Raw genomic sequence first — 21,202 nt, 5'->3', positions numbered from 1 at the left:
TGTGGATGAACTAGACCATCTCTTTCAGAAAGCTGTGATCATGTACAAAGTGGACAAAAACAGGGTTATTTCCCACCATGATTTTCCAACAATAAGTACCGTCTGTAGGGCTGGTAGTTGGAGTAAGTAAATTTAAAAGCCAAAGACACTGATAAGATGCACAGACCAGCAAGATGTCATAGCAAAGGCATCGTTCTAAACCAGAGACCCCTTTCAGCAGATCTGTGACACTGAGCAGAATCCAACCCATGGAGACATAGTCCGTATTCTCCTAGGCTCTACTGTGTCTCATGCTCCCAAGTTTCAGAGTAACAGCCGTGTTAGTCTGTATCCGCAAAAAGAAGAACAGGAGTACTTGTGGCACCTTAGAGACTAACAAATTTATTAGAGCATAAGCTTTCGTGGACTACAGCCCACTTCTTCGGATGCATATAGAATGGAACATATATTGAGGAGATATATATATACACACATACAGAGAGCATAAACAGGTGGGAGTTGTCTTACCAACTCTGAGAGGCCAATTAATTAAGAGAAAAAAAAACTTTTGAAGTGATAATCAAACTAGCCCAGTACAGACAGTTTGATAATAAGTGTGAGAATACTTACAAGGGGAGATAGAGTCAATGTTTGTAATGGCTCAGCCATTCCCAGTCCTTATTCAAACCGGAGTTGATTGTGTCTAGTTTGCATATCAATTCTAGCTCAGCAGTCTCTCTTTGGAGTCTGTTTTTGAAGTTTTTCTGTTGTAATATAGCCACCCGCAGGTCTGTCACTGAATGACCAGACAGGTTAAAGTGCTCTCCCACTGGTTTTTGAGTATTTTGATTCCTGATGTCAGATTTGTGTCCATTAATTCTTTTGCGTAGAGACTGTCCGGTTTGGCCAATGTACATGGCAGAGGGGCATTGCTGGCACATGATGGCATATATCACATTGGTAGATGTGCAGGTGAACGAGCCCCTGATGGTATGGCTGATGTGATTAGGTCCTATGATGATGTCACTTGAATAGATATGTGGACAGAGTTGGCATCGGGGTTTGTTACAAGGATAGGTTCCTGGGTTAGTGGTTTTGTTCAGTGATGTGTGGTTGCTGGTGAGTATTTGCTTTAGGTTGGGGGGTTGTCTGTAAGCGAGGACAGGTCTGTCTCCCAAGATCTGTGAGAGTAAAGGATCATCTTTCAGGATAGGTTGTAGATCTCTGATGATGCGCTGGAGAGGTTTTAGTTTGGGGCTGAAGGTGACAGCTAGTGGTGTTCTGTTATTTTCTTTGTTGGGCCTGTCTTGTAGGAGGTGACTTCTGGGTACTCGTCTGGCTCTGTCAATCTGTTTTTTCACTTCAGCAGGTGGGTATTGTAGTTTTAAGAATGCTTGATAGAGATCTTGTAGGTGCTTGTCTCTATCCGAGGGATTGGAGCAAATGCGGTTATATCTTAGAGCTTGGCTGTAGACAATGGATCGTGTGGTGTGTCCTGGATGGAAGCTGGAGGCATGTAGGTAAGTGTAGCGGTCAGTAAGTTTCCGGTATAGGGTGGTATTGATGCTCCCAAAGCACTGATCACTGATTTCAGTCTGGGGAGGCAGCCTGTGAAGGAGAAAGATTGAAATAATGAAAAACAGCGACATATTTTTAAAGTGCATTCTGAAAAGAAACAGCCAGCTGTGAGGGGAAATAAGGGTCTTTGATGCAGCTACGCTCCTTCACCTTCTGCCGCACAATGAATCACATCAGTGTTCCTTATGTGCTCCCTTAACTATCTCCTCCCTCCTCCCTGGGCAAAGCGAGTCGTACAAAGAGATTATCTCAAATGCTGCTTCAGGCCACAAAACTCATCCTGAAAGGCTTGAGCCAACAATATCAGACAGACAGATGGTTCGGGGTTAAGAGAGGGACCTCTGGGATCATTGGATCTGAGTCTCTGTTATTTATTATTATAGTTAGTGTCTAGGGACCCCAACCGAGACGGGAGCCCATTGTGCTAGGTGCGGTACACACACGGAGTAAACCCACTTTCACTAACCCCACTAGCACACTCTCTGAATGTCTCCAGTCATGGGGACCTGATTCCTGCACACCATCATTTATTTCATTGTCAGATCCTCCTGACCCCTATTGTTAAGAAATATTTCTAATATGGGATATAAAGTGTCCCGGTTTTGTCTTTTTAGGCAACTAATTTCCTTAGAACGCCACTCTGTAAATAGCTAGTGAAATATCTCCCCAATCTAAGCAGCTTTATTCCAGTTTACAGCCCTCCCCATAATACTTTTGCGTGTGTTGTATTCTCCAGCTCTCACTTGACCTGTCTTTGTGTTCTCTCCAAAACTTTTCATGGCCCTTCTGTGGTCTTTAACAGATCTGCTTCCCCAGCCCCTTCACTGGTCTCCTCCCATTCTGTCCCACTTCTCCTTCCCCTGTATATCTTCAGTGTGCACGCTCAGCAGCACACATGCCCTGCCTGGCTCCTACCCTAAGTGCCTCCTTTCAGCACATCCTTCCTCATGGTCCCATAGCTCTAGAAAGTGCTGATGAGCAGTGCCAGGTTTACAATGGCGCCAGTGGCTCCATGGAGCCAGGCCCATGCTCAGAAGGGGCCCCGGCCTACTCCACTTGCACTGTGCCCCAAGACCTCACTACCCACCCCCCGCCCACCACTTGCTCCTCTCAGCCGGCTGGCCAGGACTCCTCTACACTCTACACCCCCTGGCCCCACCCCTTGCTCCTTTCTGCCCCCAGTGCACCTCTGGCTCCAGGCCCCTGAGGCCCTGCCTGTCTCCCCGGAGCTGAGCCGTCTGGGATTGGTGCAGAAGCCTAGCCAGTCTCAGCCGGGGGGGGCGGAGGGAGGGGGAAGAACAGCCCCCTTCAAGCCACAGGAGCCAGGTGTCACTTGTTGACCTAGTCTGTCAGACTCTTATAACTTCCCCATGGGTCAATGGGTTTGGAGCACTTAGGGCCTTTGTCACTTTGGCTCACCCGTGTACAATAAAGGTTACAAACCGAAATGTTCAGCAGGGATTTCTTGGCCCCTCCCACTGGTGGAAAATGATCAGATGTTGAGCTCCCTTTGTGTTTTCCACATGACTGACCACAAAAGTATTTTTAACCAGCCCCATCGCCAGCTCCGCTGAACTCACTCATTCCCTCCGGGGAGAGGGAAACCACTGAGGCTTCCATTCCCCAGCCAAACAGCCTGGGACTGCGTGTCTGACCACTCGGCTTTGGCGTGAACAATGCTGGTTTGCTGATCTGAAATCCGTCCGTAGCGAGGAGCACCAGCGAACATGAAAGGGTTTGGGCTATTTCTTGCATGTCTACTTTGCATCTTCAAGAAGGGTGAGTTCTGACTGCTATCCCTGTCTCTGTTATCACTGTTGGGCTTCTTGCTCAGCTGAGACGCCAATGGAACTGCGCAATGCAACTCATTCGATAGGAATTGTAGATCCAGAATGCTGCTTTACAGTGCCCTGAAATTCCAGGTGACAATAATGACTAAATATGGCTAATAACTTATGGAAAAGACCAACGTTCTGACTCTTTGCAGCCATGAGAGAGCCCAGGACTCTGCCGAACATGTAGGGGGGTTAATCCCAGTATCACAGCCAAATTCCAACTCAGGACTTTATATTTACCTAAATTCCCCCTGCATTTTCAAACGGTTACAGCATTTTTCTCTGCCTGCCCCGCACTGTTGTGTAGTGTCTCTGGGAGCTATTATACAACGAACATAGTTTGCTCTAGAGTTGACTGCCCTTCACTGGTAGACACAATTAATGTGTGTGCACGCGTACCCACCACCCACATACACACGGCGCTGCAATGCAATGCTTACACCTGTGATTCATAAATCAGCCCATCGAATTTAGGATTCATATCCATATAAAATTATGGATAGATGACATTATGGCCCAGATTTAGCAAAGCTTTAAAGCATATGATTTTAATGGGACTTAAGCACATGCTTAAAGTGAAGCCTCTCTTTAAGTGTCTTCTTTTCTGGATCAAGGCCCATCTGAGTATAAGATCGTTATCAGTGTGCAAGGAGATCTCTTTTGCCTGATCTTTTCAGGATCCAAGATGAATGCTAACCAAGCTCACCATCATAGGCTTTGGTCTGTGACCTCAAAATTAAGACGTTTTCCACTGACAACACAGCAGCCACTAAAATATAAAACACTGTGGGCCAGAGAGGGGCAATCTATTGGAAACCTAATAAAATAAATAATAATTTGCATATATACTTGCCCTTACATTGGCTTTTGCCTCTTAGAAAGCATTCAGTTGGCTGATGCTAGTTGTACAGCCCCAGAGATACCTGCCAGGTACCATGGAAGAACATCACGTGTGTAAATAAAACAACCTGTGGTCTCTACCTAACCTATCTAGGCAGTTACCCCGTGTTCACTAATCCACAAATCCCAGTGAAGTCAAGTGGAGCTGAGAGTGCTCTGCCCTTTTGGACACCAGCCATTCAGTTTTTCCATCTACCCCGGTCTCTGATACTCAGGGAAAAGTTACATCTGCAGTGAGCTGTCAGGGAAGATCTATAGCAGAGGTGGGCAAACTACGGCTGGGGGCCACATCCGGCCCTTCAGACATATGAATCTGGCCCTTGAGCTCCAGCCGGGGAGCAGGGTCAGGGGCTTACACATGCTGGGCCTCCGCTCGGCTCCCGGAAGGAACGGCAAGTTCCCCCTCTGCTTCCTATACGTAGGAGCAGCCAGGGGACTCCACACACTGCCCCTGCAGCTCTCATTGGCCAGCAATCACGGCCAATGGAAGCTGCAGGGGCAGCACCTGTGGATGGGGCAGTGCGCAGCCGCCTGGCCACACTACCACATAGGAGCTGGAGGGAGGATGTGCCGCTGCTTCCGGGAGCTGCTTGAGGTAAGCGCTGCCCGGAGCCTGCACACCTGACCCCCTCCCACACTCCAATCCTCTGCCCCTGTCCTGATCCCTCTCCTGTCCTCCAAACCCCTCGGTCCCAGCCCGGAGCACCCTCCTGCACTCCAACCCCCTCATTCCCAGCCCCACCCCAGAACCCGCACCCCCGGTCGAAGCCCTCACCCCCTCCCACACCCCAACCCCTAATTTCATGAGCATTCATGGCCCACCATACAATTTCCATACCCAGATGTGGCCCTCGGGCCAAAAAGTTTGCCCACCCCTGATCTATAAGATACTGGGCCACACCACATATTCCTGGAAGCGTTACCTGGTGCCGCAGCTGTTATTGCTTCCACCAATATGTAGACCTGAGAGACACCTTCCCAGAAGCTCTGTTTGTGGCAGCTCAGTTATTAGCTGCCCAGCAAGGTAACGACATCAGATTCTGACACTTTTATGTGTATTCCACTCAGGTGAAAGCTGGTTTTGTGAAAAGGTTTCAAGAGAAGGATTATCAGACAGCAAAGATCAAATCTGACCCTGGCACGGAGGAATGGCAGTTCCCACTAACTACAACTAGATTTTTATCAGGGGGGCTGGATTTGGTCCAGAGAGAGAGAGATTTTTTTTTATGTTTCCTGCAACACTTCTGTGTGGGGAATTCATGGTGTTGTTCTGGGGAAAGGGACGGTTTACGGAAGTTACTGGCAGCTGTAGGGTAAGATAACATTCCACTGCCGTGGTGCCAGTGCTCTGCCTCTACCACTGACTGCTTTCCTCTAACAGTCAAAGACTGTCTCTCTCCTCCAAGACACTTGGGGGAAGGTGCTGGGAACTGGCATGCACACTCCAGCCTTGCCATGTTCGTTAGATCAGTATCGCCAGCATCTCTTATGTCTGCCTTTAGAGCCCATCACTGTGTGGTGACTCTCAAATAACATGTCCCCGGGTCAACAGAAGGTGGACTTCTGGAAATGTCAGAAGCCACAACCTCCCTACGGAGAATGCTACCATTCTTAGTGTGCAATGAAGAAGGCGGCACATTAATGTGTGTGCTCCTGTTGGAGCTGCTCAACCCACTGGGTGAAAGGGCTTGATCACCCTCAAAAGACAAAGGCATAACATAACCTAGAGAACTAGGAGATGGCTCCTAGCACAAGAAAAAGAGGATATAAAATGCATGGAGCCAATGAAGTATCTATAAGCTCACTAAGGATGGATCAGGTAGGACTCAGGGTAAGGCGAGGATCTCCTGATTTATGGGGGTGGGGGGAAGTCATTCTTCAGGTTTGGAACATCAGCCTTTATGGGCTATTCCGGTTTCTGAAGCCAGTTCCTTTAGTTCCAGGTTTGCAGTCCAATGGCTGGTCCATTCAGGTTCCATCAGATGCTACTGGTGAGATTGGAAAGGCGGTTGTTCTGCCCTGTACTTTCACACACCCCCACAAAACATATGACCGGACCCTCACAGCCATTTGGAGGATCAAGGAACCTTACGATGGGATGGTGGTGTTCAAATGCGTTACTCACAGCTTGAGCGACCTCTGTAAAACTGCAGTGAGCTACAAGAACAAGTACAAACTGATTGGGAACCCCAGGCACAATAATCTCTCCATCAAGATCGACAACCTGACCTGGAGCGACAGCAACAGATACTTCTGCCGGGTGGAGTTTTCTGGGGATCTTCATGACAAGTACGAAAGCAGGACTGGGATAAGGCTCCATTTGACAGGTAAGAGAACATCAGCTCTAATGGTGCTACCAACAGAGGCTAGAGAGCTGGAAGAATGTGGAAGCTGGAGGGACCACTCCATGCTAGTTGCCACTGAACTTCACACTGAGACCTTGTCCACACTACGGGGCGGGGGTAAGTCGACCAAAGTTACGGAACTCCAGCGACGTGAATGACGTAGCTGGAGTCGACATCGCTTAGGTCAACTTATTGCAGTAGCTACACTGCACTGGGTCAATGGGAGACATTCTCCTGTCGATTTACCTTTCTCTTCTTGTTCCGGGTGGAGTACCAGGGTCGACCAGACAGTGATCTGCCATTGATTTAGCTGGTCTTCATTAGACCCGTAAAATCAACCCCCGGTGCATCAATCTCCGGAGTGTCAATCCAGCGGTAGTGTAGACATAGCCACAGCAATGAACCACTCTAGTCATTCCTGAGGAGCTCTACAGCGTCGCCCAGTGAGGCCACCAACTCTTGCTGGTGGCTGCTTTGACAGTTTCCCCTAAAATTCTTAATTAACTTTAGGAAAAACAAATAACATAAGAACGGCCGTACTGGGTCAGACCAAAGGTCCATGTTGCCCAGTCCTGTCTACCGACAGTGGCCAATGCCAGGTGCCCCAGAGGGAGTGAACCTAACAGGTAACAATCAAGTGATCTGATCTGTCTATCAGGGATGGTCTAGACAGTATTTGGTCCTGCCATGCGGGCAGGGGACTGGACTCGATGACCTCTCGAGGTCCCTTCCAGTCCTAGAATCTATGAATCTATGAATCAGTACAGGACATTTTCCTGAGCATCTAAGGCGCTCGGATACTATGCTGACATGTACAATTTAAGAACCAGAATAGAATCTATGGGGAACTGTGGCAGGGAAAAGGGCTGGCTTCTGGCCACCTGGAGTAAGAACCAGATTGGGTTTGGGATGGGGAGGAGGGGAGGGCTCTGGTTGGGGATGCAGGTTTTGAGGTGGGGTTGAGGAGTTTGGGGTGTAGGAGGGCTGGGATCGAGGGGTTTGGAGGGCGGTAGAAGGATCAGGGGGTTGGGGTGTGGGAAGGGGTTCAGGCTCCAGCTGGGGGTACAGGCTCTGGGGTGGGGGTGGGGATGAGGGGTTTGGGGTGTAGGAGGGTGCTCTGGGTGGGGATCGAGGAGTTCGGAGGGCAGGAGGGGAATCAGAGCTGGGGCAGGGGGTTGGGGCGTGGGGAGAGGCTCAGGGGTGCAGGCTCCAGGTGGCAGTTACCTCAAGCAGCTCCCGGAATCAGCGGCATGTCCCTTCTCCGGCTCCTACGTGGAGGCGCGGCCAGGCAGCTCTGCGCACTGCCCCATCTGCAGGCACCGCCCCTGCAGCTCCCATTGGCTGCAGTTCCCAGCCAATGGAAGCTGCATGAGAGGGGCTTCGGTCGGGGGCAGTGTGCAAAGCAAAGGCCCCTGGCTGCCCCTATGTGTAAGAGCCGGAAAGGGGACCATGCCGCTGCTTCCGGGAGCTGTGTGGAGCGGCCCCTGACCCTGCTCCCCGGCTGGAGCGCCAAAGTGGGGCAAGCCCCAGACCCCACTCCCCAGCGGGAGCTCAAGGGCCGGATTAAAATGGCTAGCGGGCCGGATCCAGTCTGCGGGCCGTAGTTTGCCCACCCCTGACCTAGATCCTTAACTGAGCTGGGGGACTCATCATACCAGGCGCTGAACAGACAGATAGTATGAGAGAGTCCCCACCCTGACGGGTCCACAATCTAAACTGACAACGGGAAAGAGGGGAAGTGGAGACCCAGACAGGTGAAGCGATTTGCCCAAGGACACATAGCAGCTCAGTGTCAGTAGCAGAACCCAGGTCTCCTGAGTCCCGGTGCCATGCCCTATCCACTAAACCAGGGGTCGGCAACCTTTCAGAAGTGGTGTCCCGAGTCTTCATTTATTCACTCTAATTTAGGTTTCAGGTGCCAGTAATACATGTTAACGTTTTTAGAAGGTCTCTTTCTATAAGTCTATAATATAGAACTAAACTACTGTTGTATGTAAAGTAAATAAGGTTTTTAAAATGTTTAAGAAACTTCATTTAAAATTAAATAAAAATGCAGAGCCCTCCCAGACCGGTGGCCAGGACCTGGGCAGTGAGAGTGCCACTGAAAATCAGCTCACGTGCCGCCTTCGGTACACATGCCATAGGTTGCCTACCCCTGCACTAAACCATGCTGCAGCCATTGAAATCAATAAAGGCTTTCACGGATGCAGGGTCCAACTGTGCAGAGCTCACAGCAGTATCAGGGCCACGGTTCTGTTAGCTCAGTGGTTTTCAAGCTTTTTAGGCTGCATACCCCTTTCCAAAATCTACCCTGTACCCCATCTGAGATAGGGTGATAATATACCTAGGCTCAGCCTGCCACATCTTACTAAACAAAGTGCACTGTCCACCATTACAGGATTTGTGTCGAGCACCCCTTGACGAGATCTTGCATACCCCTCGAGGTGCGCGCACCCCCGTCTGAAAACCACCATTGGCTGATAATCCGGCTGAATAACACCCCCGTCTCGTTCCATCTGGAGAAGTTTCCTCACTTCCCTTGCTGGGTGTAGCCAGGGCCGGCTCCAGGCACCAGCCTAGCAAGCGGGTGCCTGGGGCGGCCAATGAAGAGGGGGGCGGCACGTCAGGCCGTTCGACGGCGGGGCCGTCACTCCCTCTCGGAGCGAAGGACCTGCCGCCGAATTGCTGCCGTGAAATGAAGCGGCGGTAGAGCTACCGCCACTTGCAATCGCGGCTTTTTTTTTTTTTTTTTTTCCTGCTTGGGGCGGCAAAATCGCTAGAGCCGGCCCTGGGTGTAGCACTACTGGTATGCATTAACAGCAGTATTGCACCCCCAAAGACTGTCCAGGGTTCAGCAATGGATGAGTGAGCCCTGCCTGTGGCATGCAGTCTGCAAAGTGCCTGAGGCTCTTTTTAAAAAATAGCAGTAATACCTTGAAAAGAACGTATTTGTTTGCACTTGGGTGACGTTTTCCATCTGAGGAAGGCACTTCACACCCATGAATTCATTCACACAACTACTTCACATAGGGATACGCTGTATTTGCAGTCCAGTCATTGCAGGCCTTGGGCTATTGCATAAGAATCAGGCTGTGACACTGACCAGGCCCTCTCAGAGGTCCAGAGAGGCCCAGGCCGCTTCCAGCATTTGAGGCCCTTAGCCCTAATAAAAATGAAAAATGATGACACATGAAAACAAAATAAGGCACCAAAAAAAGAGTAAGACATAATTTGAATATTTTTTTATTTAACAAATGCATTTCTAGCCTTTTTCTGTGCAAATGCACTAATTATTGAGGAAAAAATCTAGCTTTCGTGCGCATAAAACTTATCAAATGCTTAAAAATTTACAAGTGTCTAAATTTGAGGCCCCCTTTGAGCTTGAGGCCAGGCCAAATGGCTTCCTGGCCCCCATCCGATTGGCTCTGAAACTGACTAGTCTATTTTCACTGCTCAGGCGGCATGAAACACTAACAATAAATAAACCAAACCACAGAGAGAGCGAAGGGGAAATTAGATTGACGACATTCTTTCTATTTTTAATCACCCCAATAGCAACAGTTATAATAAAACAGGGAAGGAACTCAGATCCCCTGACTCCGAGGCCTGTGCCCTATTTGCTCAAACCCCGTGCTTCTCTCTGAAGCACAGGGGTGATGAGGAAATCAAGAGACAGGAAATGTTAAAGGAGCGATGAGAGACTGGATCCCGAAGTTACAAAATCATAGCAGTCTAGGAATCAGTTCAGGCCAACACGGGCACTAAATGCTTTGAGCCCCAAACCAGCGAGGGATTTGAATCTTCATTTGATTTTAATCACTTCTTGTGACCCGCGCAGCTGCTCCCAGGATTGTTAACATCACCATCGGCTCCAACCAGGACCGTACCTTCAGAGCGCGGTGTACAGCCGAAGGGGAGCCATTGCCCTCTCTGACATGGACCGGCCCTCTCTTCAGCAATGCCACATCAGTCACAAGCGTGAACCACCAGATAACCAAAGAGTTGCGCTCCCTGACTCACGATGGAAAATACACGTGCACGGCCGTTAACAGCCACGGGCGAGCGGAGGGAGCCGTGTATTTCTATAAATTCAAAGCGGCGAGCAGCTCCTTGATTGTGATCGTGATGTTTGTAACGCTAGGAATAAAAGTACTGGTGTTGCTGGCGATATTAGGAATTGCTGTTTTTTGGAGGGCAGGTATGTGCCGTCATTTATTTGCTTTCATACCATTCGCTGTGTTTAATCAGACTGTTAACTAGTGTGGGGACTCAGCGGAAAGAAAAAGATGCAATCAGCCAGGATTTTCCTCCTCTGGGGATGTTTATAACTGAAAATCCAAGCAAATAACATAAGCAAAGAAGGAGAAACGCGAAACTCCTCAGTTGCTAGTTACAGGGTTGCTGGATTGGGCCCTTGTATTTTTTTAAAAGACACAGTAAACAGGCATTTCCATATGTCTAACACTATGGGTCTAGGAAGCAAGATGTATGGCTGGGAGGCGCCATTTTAAAACAGACGAATTATTAATGCTTTGCGTCTAGACACCGGCACAGCTTGCCTTCAGTACACTTCACAGAATGGTTTAATCCTCACGGTATCATCAGCCTCATTTCACAGCTGGCAAAACCGAAGCAGAGAGGTTGAGGGACTTGCTCAAGGCCACTGAGAGTACGTCTAACCCAGCCCAGAGCACTGCGTTTCAGAGCCCAGGTCGACAGACTTGGGCTCATGGTACAGCACTAAAACTAGTTGTGCAGGTGTTGCAGTTCAGGCTCTGAAGCCCAGTGAGGAGGTGGGCTTCAAAGCCCAAACTCCAGCCCAAGCGGCAATGTCCACACAGCTGTTCTTAGCGCTGTAGATCGAGCCCGGTTCCGAGACTTGCTGCATCAATGTTCCACGGAGGGAGAATCACTGTCTATCTGGGTACTCCCGTGGCCCTCGTCACCATATTAGCTGAGTGCTTCACAATCATTCATGGATTTTCATCCTCACAATGCCCCAGTGAGCAGGGCCGGCTCTAGGCACCAGCAAAACAAGCTGGCGCTTGGGGCGGCACATTTTTAGGGGCGGCATGGCCGGCGCCAGAATGCCACCCCTGCCCCCCCCCTAAAAATGTGCCCCGTCCGCCCTAGCTCACCTCCGCTGCTGCTGGCACACAAAACAGCTGATTTGTGTGCCTCTGCTCGCCCTCCCTCCCAGGCTCTCAAACCTGGGGAGATCCCGAGCGGCCACGGCGCGCGAAACAGCTGATTCGTGTGCCGCTGCTCCCCCTCCCTCCCAGGTTTGAGAGCCTAGAGGGAGGAGGCAGGCCTGGGGATTTGGGGAAGGGGCGGAGTTGAGGCAAGGCCGGGGTAAGAAAAAAATGGGGGGGCGGGGGGTGGCCAAAATTATTTTTGCTTGGGGCGGCAAAAATCCTAGAGCCGGCCCTGCCAATGAGGCTGGAGTAGGGAAATATTATCCCCATTTTACAGGTGGGGAATTGAGACACAAGGTGAAGTCAGTGACTTTCCCAAGGTCACTCAAAAAGTCTGTGCCAGGGAAGTCTCCCAAGTCCCAGGCCAGTTCAGCATCCTTATTATGCTACGTCAAAGCCAGGACTAATCTGAGGCTCCCAGTCTGAGCTCAGAGTAGCTCATGCTGCACTCTGACTGTTGTGGCTATAATGACACTTTCTTGTGCTGAAGATGTACGGGAGCCACTAATCACCTTGAAAGATCAAAGGAAATGATAACAAAGCAAATCACATCTAGAAAGGAGCAGCGAGATGCTTTGCTCCCTGTATTTAGACGTCATTCCCACTATATTGAAAGACTAACCATAAACAGAACTTAGGGAATTTTTTTCCCATTCCTTGTGGTTCAGAAACCCACCATCAATGCTGGAATCTCAGATCTTCCTAAATGAAATTGGCAGGAAACTAATTTGCATCTTTATTCTCACCTCACAGGTCATGTCACAGCCCCATCCAGACTGTCCAGGTAAGAACATCATGTCTTCTGTCATGTTAACAAGCTTGGCCTTCCTTTTTAAGCAGGGAACTGCAACTTAGCCTTGACTTGGTAACAACCTTAGAATCTAACGGCTGGTCTATACACAGTTTTTGTTCCAATGAAACTATATTGCTTTAGAAATAGACGTGAATCAAGGCAGCCCTCTACTGTGGACTGTTACACCAGTAAAAAGGTGCTTGTATCAATATACCAAAATAAGCTATACTGATATAAGCACCTTTATATCAGCACCCTGGTCTGCACACTAGAGGGGTGAATCATTTTTGTTTATTGCCTGCGACCTGTCTGTGACTTTTACTAAAAATAGCCATGACAAAATTTTACCCTTATTGATTGTCAATTGGCTCCAGGTACGTAATGCAATTTTTAAGGCTAATTTGGACACTCCCAAAACACTTGTTCCAGGCTGAGCCTTGAAAATGAACCACAAACATCTGTAGCCTGGAGGAAATGTTTGGGAGTAAACTAGTCTTTAAAAATGTGTTAGCTGCCTTCTACTGAACTCAAGGGTAGATCTAGCCTGACAACATGGTAAATATCATGTGGAAAACATCTCGCTGTGCCAGAAACACGGCTTCCAACCCTGCCAGGAGTGACTCATCCCTTGACAAGGTTGATGAATTGGATTCTGTGCATTTGACTGTGTCTGTGGGCTTGGTCTACACCCGGGGCAGGCAAACTTTTTGGCCTGAGGGCCGCATCAGGTTTCATAAATTGTATGGAGGGCCGATTGGGGAGGAGGTCGTGGTCCGGCCCCCACTCCTATCTGCCCCTCCCCCGGGACTCCTGCCCCATCCAACCCCTCCTGTTCCCTGACAGCCCCTCTGGGATCCCTGCCCCATCCACACACCCACGGACCCCCGCCGCCCCATCCAACCCCTTCTCTCATTCCTGATGCCCCCCCAAGGACCCCTGCCCCATCCAACCATCCCTTATCCCTGTCCCCTGACTAGTCCTGGAACCCCTGCCCCTGACTGCCCCCTGCTGCCCCATCCAACTCTCCCTCCTTCCTGACTGACCCCTGGAACCCCTGCCCCCAATCATCCCCTTGTTTCCCCCAACCCCTATCCACACCCCTGCCTTCTATCCAACCCCCCTGTTCCCTGCCCCCTTACCACGCTTCCTGGAGCACCGGTGGCTGGTGGCGCTACAGCCACGCCACCCAGCTGGAGCCGGGCCACGCCGCCGCTGCCACCACGCTGCACAGAGACCCGGTCAGGCTGGGCTCTGCAGCTGCGCTGCCCCAGAAGCTCACAGCCCCTCCGCCCAGAGCATTGCGCGGCGGCGGAGCGAGTGAGCTGAGGCTGCGGGGAGGCGGGACAGCAGGGGAGGGGCTGGGGCTAGCATCCAGGCCAAGAGCTCGGGCAGGACGGTCCCGCGGGCTGGATGTGGCCTGCGGGCTGTAGTTTGCCCACTTCTGGTCTACACTATGAAGTTTTGCTGGCATAGCTATGCCAGCAAGGAGCCTGGGGGGAAAAAAATCACACACCCCATCTGCCTCCCCAGCCCACATTGTTATGTCAACAAAACCCCGGCACAGGTTTAACTGTGCCCAAAGAAGAGAGCTTTTGTCGACGTTGCTAATGTTGTTCGGGAAGGTGGTGTCGTTATGCCGCAGAACAGCTTTTGTTGGCATACTCTGCATCTCCACTAGGGGGCTCTGCTGACATAGCTATACTGTCAAAAGCTCTGTGGGGTGGAAATGCCCTATGTCACTTTATCAAGTATCGGGGAGCAGCCGTGTTAGTCTGTATCCACAAAAACAACGAGGACTTTGGTGGCAGCTTAAAGACGAACAGATTTATTTGGGCATAAGCTTTCGTGGGTAAAAAACCCACTTCTTGGTTTTTTTACCCACGAAAGCTTATGCCCAAATAAATCTGTTAGTCTTTAAGGTGCCACCGGACTCCTCGTTGTTTTTGTCTCCCTTTAGATGACCGCTTAAAAACCAAGGTCCTGGAGTGGAGAGGTTTGTCCCTGTGGTCTGAGGCTCCGAAGCAGCTGCAGGGCCGTAGTGTTGTATGCATATAGTTTGTGAGATGCTTTTGGATCCTTGAGGATGAAAAACACTACGTACAAACATATGAAACTAAAAAACAAACAAACCAAAAGATGGTAGGACCAACTTCAAATAAAATGGGTTATCATCAGGTTGATTCTGACGCCCTGGAACTGTGATCTGAAATCAGCTGAGTTCTCAAATAGCATCGTTTCCGAAGCCCTGCAGAGGGAAGCCAGCATTTATATTTACTGCCAACGGACACACTAGCCTTTCCCTTTCTCGACTCTTTTGTTGGCAGGCAACAAGCGCAAGACTCTACATATGAAAATTTTGATCGCAGAAACAACTGTGGCAGTAGGAGTTTGCCGACAGAATGACCTACAGCAACTTGGCCTTTGGAATCTGGACCACATCATTTTCACGTGTTTACACATGTTGATCTACTATTCATTACATGTAAAACAAAACAGGTTATGTTTGTGTGTCTTTTCTCCAGCAATGTGCATATGTACTACTCGGCTCTGATGCATGGAATGTCAGACTGGTCATGCGTGAGCAGGTTGGCCCCTACTGGCTGCAACCTACCGAAAATGTAAGCTCTGAGAAAAGAAAAAGGAGCGGTAGGTAAAGAGAGGGAGAAAAGGGAAGGAATATCCAGGGCCAAGGAGAAGACGAGCGACTTTAGATGTCAGTTCCAACCAACCTGCACCACTCAGCAATCACTGTTAAAAGTCAAAGGCCGGCTCCTGCTGCATTTTCCGAACATTATTTTGAAACCATTTTAAAACCACTAGAACTTAGCAAAACACACGCAGCTTATTAAAAACAACAAAAGGACTGAGGTTGCCGTTTCAAACTTCAGCCTTTCTTCAGATGTGAGGAAAAAGGTTGTTGAATTTTTTTTAAGTGGGAGGGATATATGTATTTTTTTATATCTTACAAATATTTACTCTTTCATCATAAAAACTGCTGAAAAAAGTTATTCCATCTTTAAAAAAAAAAAAAAAAACGTGGCCCCTCCCCTTCCCAAAAAAAGACTTACCTTCTGGCAGAGACTAACCATGTCAGCCCAGGAGGGAAACGTTTTCAGAAAACTGTGGGAGTGGAAAACAGGAAATTGGAATGAGAACTCTATTGCGGCCTTAATTCTAGCAGCTGCTGTTAGTGGATATCGTATATAAACACACACGTGTATCTATATTATATAAAGTTTCCTTATGATAAGAGGCTTCACAGACTACATTGCAGTAAAAGTAAAACTTGTGTTAGCTATATTATCAACCTCTCTCTCTCTCTCTCACACACACACACACACACACACACACACGATGGATTATAGCTGGTTAAAATTTTTCTGTCCAGCTGTTTTTACAATGGAAAATGGCTATTTGACTAAACAGAAATTTCTGCAAAAAACTGTTTTGGTTTTTATCCAAAATGTTTCAGTTTTTGTGGGGAGAAAAAAAAACCAATCACCTGGAAAAAGAATTGTTTCCAGTTTTCAGCCACTGAAAACCAACATTTTTCAATGATGTCAAAAAAAATTCATTTTTCTATGAAAACCCCAAAAATATTCTAATTTTTTTTTTCCAAAAGGAAAAATTCCCAGCCAACTCTCAGACGTAGGTGCGTTCTGCAGAAAGGTTCCTTCAGCATGCTCACCCCACACTTTATATACCACTCTACGGTGGTCACTATTAAAGAGTCGTCATTCACCAACCATTACCACTGACACGCCTGTTACTTATTACTACATTTTGATATCGTGGAAGCACATAAAGGCAGAAGATGAGGATGCCAGCATGACGGCTGCTGTACTAACCTGCATAAAGAGTGTCCCTGTTTATGGATGGCTTACGGTCAATGGGTACGTCTACACTTGTAATCCTGAAGTGCTATTGCATTGCATGTAGGTATACCCAATGTAGCTTTAATCTTGTTAGCTCAGCCGCATGGGCATCACCATGGCTAGCTGCATGAGTAAGGGTCCAGGCGGGCTTGCACAGCCAGCCTGCAGATTCACGGCCTGGTGCCCAAGGTAGCTCGGGTACATCTGCTCAAGCTGCAGTCACAGCCTAGGATTACAGTAAGGACACGCTCTTCAAGGCACAAACGGACGACAGGTTGGGGATAGGGAATAGCAAAGAAGCTAATGAACATGGCGATGACAGGCAGTTTTGTTGCTGTTGGGTTTTGCTGCTTTTAATTGAGAGTAGAGGGGGTAACAACGGGATTCTATGTATCTAACCATATGGCCTCCGTTACCGTGGTATATGAGTACCTTACACTCTTTTTTAAAGCAAAGTTACGATGAACCATTAACACACAACGTCGCCCACGACTTATTCAGGATGAGGTTAATATTCAAAGAACTTGGTTAAAGACACTGGCTTGCTGGCTTCTCCTCTGAGTATGCCAAAAAATGCATTTACCCTCACGCACCCCTGTGAGGTAGGGCAGGGCTGTAATCCCCTTTTTGACAGATGAGAAATGAAGGCATAGAGAGAATAAGGGATGTGTCCAAGGTCACACAGAAAATGGGAGGCAGAGGAGGGACTTGAAACCAGATCTCCGAAGTGCTAGGCCAATGCCCTAAACACCAGGGGAGTTACCAGTAGTAAGGGAGATAGAAAAGACAGGAATGGGAACAGCGATAGTCACAGCTGGTCACGGGGCCAGCCGTGACCGTTGGCTGGGTTTTGTAGGCACCACCGCAGAGTGGAGTTTTAAGGGGGGCTATGGAGGAGGAGGAGGTAGTGGCTGTACAGATATTAATTGGGGAATTTTCCCTTCACGTAAAGGGCATCATAGAAGAAAGCAGGGAGTTGTTTGAAGAAGCCGGTTGAGGAATAAAGGCTGGGAATGTTGGCAGAGTGAAGGGGGCGGGGGAGAGAAGGGGTCGACATTGCAATATGTTACTCTTTCAGGCCTGATTTCCTGCAGTTGTTTCCTTATCTCTATAGCAGGAACTATCTGCAGGATCTGATGCTGCAGTGTGGAAACTGAGGATATTTTGGCTTAATGGTGACCACCGCGCAGGATACATTGAATTCCAGTTTGGGGCTCAATCCTGCAGCCATTCAAGGCAATGGGAAAACTCCCCGACATCCACGGAAGTGGGAACAGGCCTTAAAAATTGCAGCCAGGAGTTCAATCTTGAGTTCTCAACCTGACCACCCTCCTACCGTTCCCATATTGCTAAATGGGACTAGGCCTTTATATGGAAAAGGCCTTATCCAACCTAATAAGACTGTGTATAAAGTCCTATCCCAAACAGTTTAGAAATACCTGCCTCTGGTTCAGAAGCTCCTTTTGGTGAGCGATGGCTACTGCCACTTTAAATGATTCACCACCACAGTTTTTTTTTTTTTTTTTTTAAATCTTTTCAGCCCTCAGCTGTTTTGAGGTACTCGTTCTTCATCTTCAGCTGATGTCTTTTACCTTTCGGTGTTGCCCTGGAATTGCTGTGGATTCATTAGCAAAGATTGTCAAATTAATAAGGACTCAGGAAATCTGAATTCAATACCAGGCTCTGCCACAGACTTCTTGTGTCACCCTGAGCAGGTCACTTCAATCTAGCCTGTGCCTCGGTGCCCCATCTGTAAAATGGGACTAGCTCTTCCCTGTTTGGAGGCTAAAATCCATTAATGATTGTTAGATGGTCAGATACTATGGTGATAAGAGCCACGTACGTAATTACATAGATACCTTTGATTTAATTAATGTGCTTGAACTCCGTTTTCGGATGCATAGAATTTACTTTTAGTAACTCTGAAACCCTAATTCCCAACGGGGTCTACTACTTCCAAGCCCCACACTGCACTTTCCTCTTTGGTAATTACCCTCCATAACATTCCCTTTGATTGACTGTAAAAACCTACTGTTTGTAACTGCAGTGACTAGAATGGTTGTTATATTGGGTTTCCCTATTAAGCAGTCAATTAAATCTAAAGTACAGTGCGTGTTTCCTAGACTCTTGTGCCGGAGAGCAGATTAGATCTCCTTTACTTCTGCATCACCACCCTCTCCCAGCAAACAAAATTCTAGGCAATCTGTCTGCAGTGCATTCATTCTCTCATCACTGCATTACAGCAGGAGATGCAACAAAAGGCCCCTGCAGTGAGAGAGCTGCCCCCTGACCCCAAGATACCTAGTGGATCTCATTTCCTTCCTCACCTGACTCTCTAAAGGGATAGAAAGACTCAGGAAAGAAAACCTGTCCCTCAGGTGGGGAAAGAAGCGCACACACATTTTGGGAGACGGACAGAGGAAGCAAATCAAATGCTTTTCCTCACTCACTGGGGAATCCTCCCCCTTTGGAGTGGAGGTTCTGGGGACTCCTACAAGGCAGACTAGATGCTGCTTGTATTTTGTTTCTGTGTAATATACTAGCTAGTGAGTATACAGTTCTCTGCTCTAAGCAGTTTGCCAGATCTACTCGGGTAGGTGATTATGTAACCATCCAGCGACAATGCCATCGCAAGCCAGTCCTTTGGCTCAGGTAGTTTTGGCTCCAATCGAAGCCTATGTTTTTGGAGCATAAGATCCGACTTCGACTCCTAGGTGCACAGTTTAAATGACATCCAATATCCACATATTGCCGGGGCTTTGCCACAACCGGCAGTGGAAGACTCTGGCGGCTGATTTCAGAGGGGCGGTGTAGTTTAAGAGCTAAAAATGGGCAGTCGGTATCTTAGCAACAGGTAGTTAATAGTGTACTTGGTTTTGTTTATTTTTATGTTTCTAATTAGAATACAAGCTGCATTTTGTTCCTATTAAAATGTCAGAAATTTGAGATGGAAATCAGCTACCTGGGTCACCTTATCTTTAACCCAATCCCCGTACAGGATTGTTCCTTAACAGGACAAACTGGATCTTGAAAAATATTTCTTCACGACGACTGTTTCTTTCCCACTTACACACTGATCCCTCAAGCTGTTCTGCAAAGGGACAGGGCTCCACTGGTGTTAATGTTAAATAAAGTACATTGAAAAGGGGGACATACATTTTCAGATTATTTCTATGAAATATAATACAGTACTTACTACTGACTCCGTTTTTGCAACAATCAACACGTACCACATATGCACTCCCACTGCCTCCCTCTTTCTTAGACACACACATTTTCCTCCAATTGTTTGTTGGGGAGATGGGAACATTAAATCACTCAGCTTGGCTAGTCAAAAAAATGTCCATGAATCTATCCTCTCCCAAGACATGCAAAATGTATAGAGTCGGGAGCAGTGTGAGAACAGGACCAGGTCACAGGGGGCTCTATTCCTCGCTTTGCCGTGGACTCCCTGTGCAGACTTGTAAAGTACATGGAGATCTGCAGATAAAAACATTGTACGCAAGTATTATGCTTCAGTTTTTCTACTTCACTGCATTATCGCAAGTTACTGCTACTCTTAAATTAGCACTAGTAATCAAGGTACCAAAGAAGAATGTGACATCGTCCTGGACCAGATTGGGAAATGCCGTTCAACTCCATTCAACCATATCTACCAAGAAAGGCTCGATGCTGGATTCACTAAGCTATCAACCAACAGGAATAGATCCAGTGTCCGAGAGATCTCAGATGAGAGTATGGAGGTGAAGGAAAAATCTTCTTGTCTCAAGATCAGCAAATCCATAAGAGTTTGTTTGTTTTGAATGGTCTTGTGCAGCAGTTGATGCACGCAGACCCAGATTTCATTTATTTGGCAAGTTACGGTAATATTTGATCACTTTTAGCTAACAACTACATTGTTATTTTTATTATCTCAAAGATATTATAAAGGCAACCAGGGGGGTATATCAAAACCATCTGAATGACCTAATTAAGGTAGAGTCCAAGGGCCAAATCCTCCTTGAGTCACACAAATGAAGGGGAGGTTTAGGTTGGATATTAGGAAAAACTTTTTCACTAGGAGGGTGGTGAAGCACTGGAATGGGTTACCTAGGAAAGTGGTGGAATCTCCTTCCTTAGAGGTTTTTAAGGTCTGGCTTGACAAAGCCCTGGCTGGGATGATTTAGTTGGGATTAGGTCCTGCTTTGAGCAGGGAGTTGGACTAGATGACCTCCTGAGGTCCCTTCCAACCCTGATATTCTAAGAAATTCTTTAATTGCCTATACACCAACGCCTATACAGGCTGAGTAAGAAACAAGAGGAATGGGAATTGCTCATTTAGGAGAAATTCAATCTAGTCGTATCACTGAAACCTCGTGGGATGATTCGCATGATTGGAATGTTAAAAATCAGTGGTTATAACCTAGTCAGGAAGGATCAAGTGGGACAAAGGGGAGGGGGAGTGGTACTTTGTGTCAAAAACAGTGTCAGTTATCTGTGATTTAATCATGGATAACTCAAAAGAAAATGATCCTGAATGCTTAAGAATAAATGTCCTACCAGATAAAACACAAGATGGGGTATTAGTTGGTGTCTGCTAGAGGCCACCAAATCACACTGAGAACAAGATGGCCACCTTCTGATACACCTATCTATAGGGCGTAGGAAAAACACTTGCATGAGCATGGGGACTTCAATCTGAGGGACAAATGCTGGAAGTCTC

General features: G+C 47.9%; 1 protein-coding gene across 1 annotated transcript; it reads left to right on the top strand.

Moving 5' to 3' along the window:
• Window positions 1-3,170: 3,170 nt before the first annotated feature.
• On the top strand, window positions 3,171-15,120 carry SIGLEC15 (sialic acid binding Ig like lectin 15). The gene is made up of 5 exons (XM_054032478.1): window positions 3,171-3,336; window positions 6,236-6,619; window positions 10,476-10,835; window positions 12,586-12,616; window positions 14,950-15,120. Exons 1-5 carry the CDS (start codon window positions 3,285-3,287, stop codon window positions 15,026-15,028), a joined length of 906 nt encoding a protein of 301 aa, XP_053888453.1. The 5' UTR covers window positions 3,171-3,284; the 3' UTR covers window positions 15,029-15,120.
• Window positions 15,121-21,202: the final 6,082 nt, after the last annotated feature.

This window comes from Malaclemys terrapin, chromosome 6 (assembly GCF_027887155.1).
Source record: "Malaclemys terrapin pileata isolate rMalTer1 chromosome 6, rMalTer1.hap1, whole genome shotgun sequence".
Lineage (NCBI taxonomy): Eukaryota > Metazoa > Chordata > Testudines > Emydidae > Malaclemys > Malaclemys terrapin.
Note: the sequence above shows the minus strand (reverse complement) of the source record. Positions and strands in the feature narration are given on the sequence as shown.

What these genes read in the sequence shown, in the direction of transcription:
- SIGLEC15 (XM_054032478.1), top strand. Translation starts at nt 3,285, where the DNA reads ATGAAAGGGTTTGGGCTATTTCTTGCATGTCTACTTTGCATCTTCAAG. An exon ending in ACTTTGCATCTTCAAGAAGG is followed by an intron (nt 3,337 to 6,235) that starts GTGAGTTCTGAC and finishes CTTTAGTTCCAG; the next exon opens with GTTTGCAGTCCAATGGCTGG. An exon ending in GCCCCATCCAGACTGTCCAG is followed by an intron (nt 12,617 to 14,949) that starts GTAAGAACATCA and finishes TTTTGTTGGCAG; the next exon opens with GCAACAAGCGCAAGACTCTA.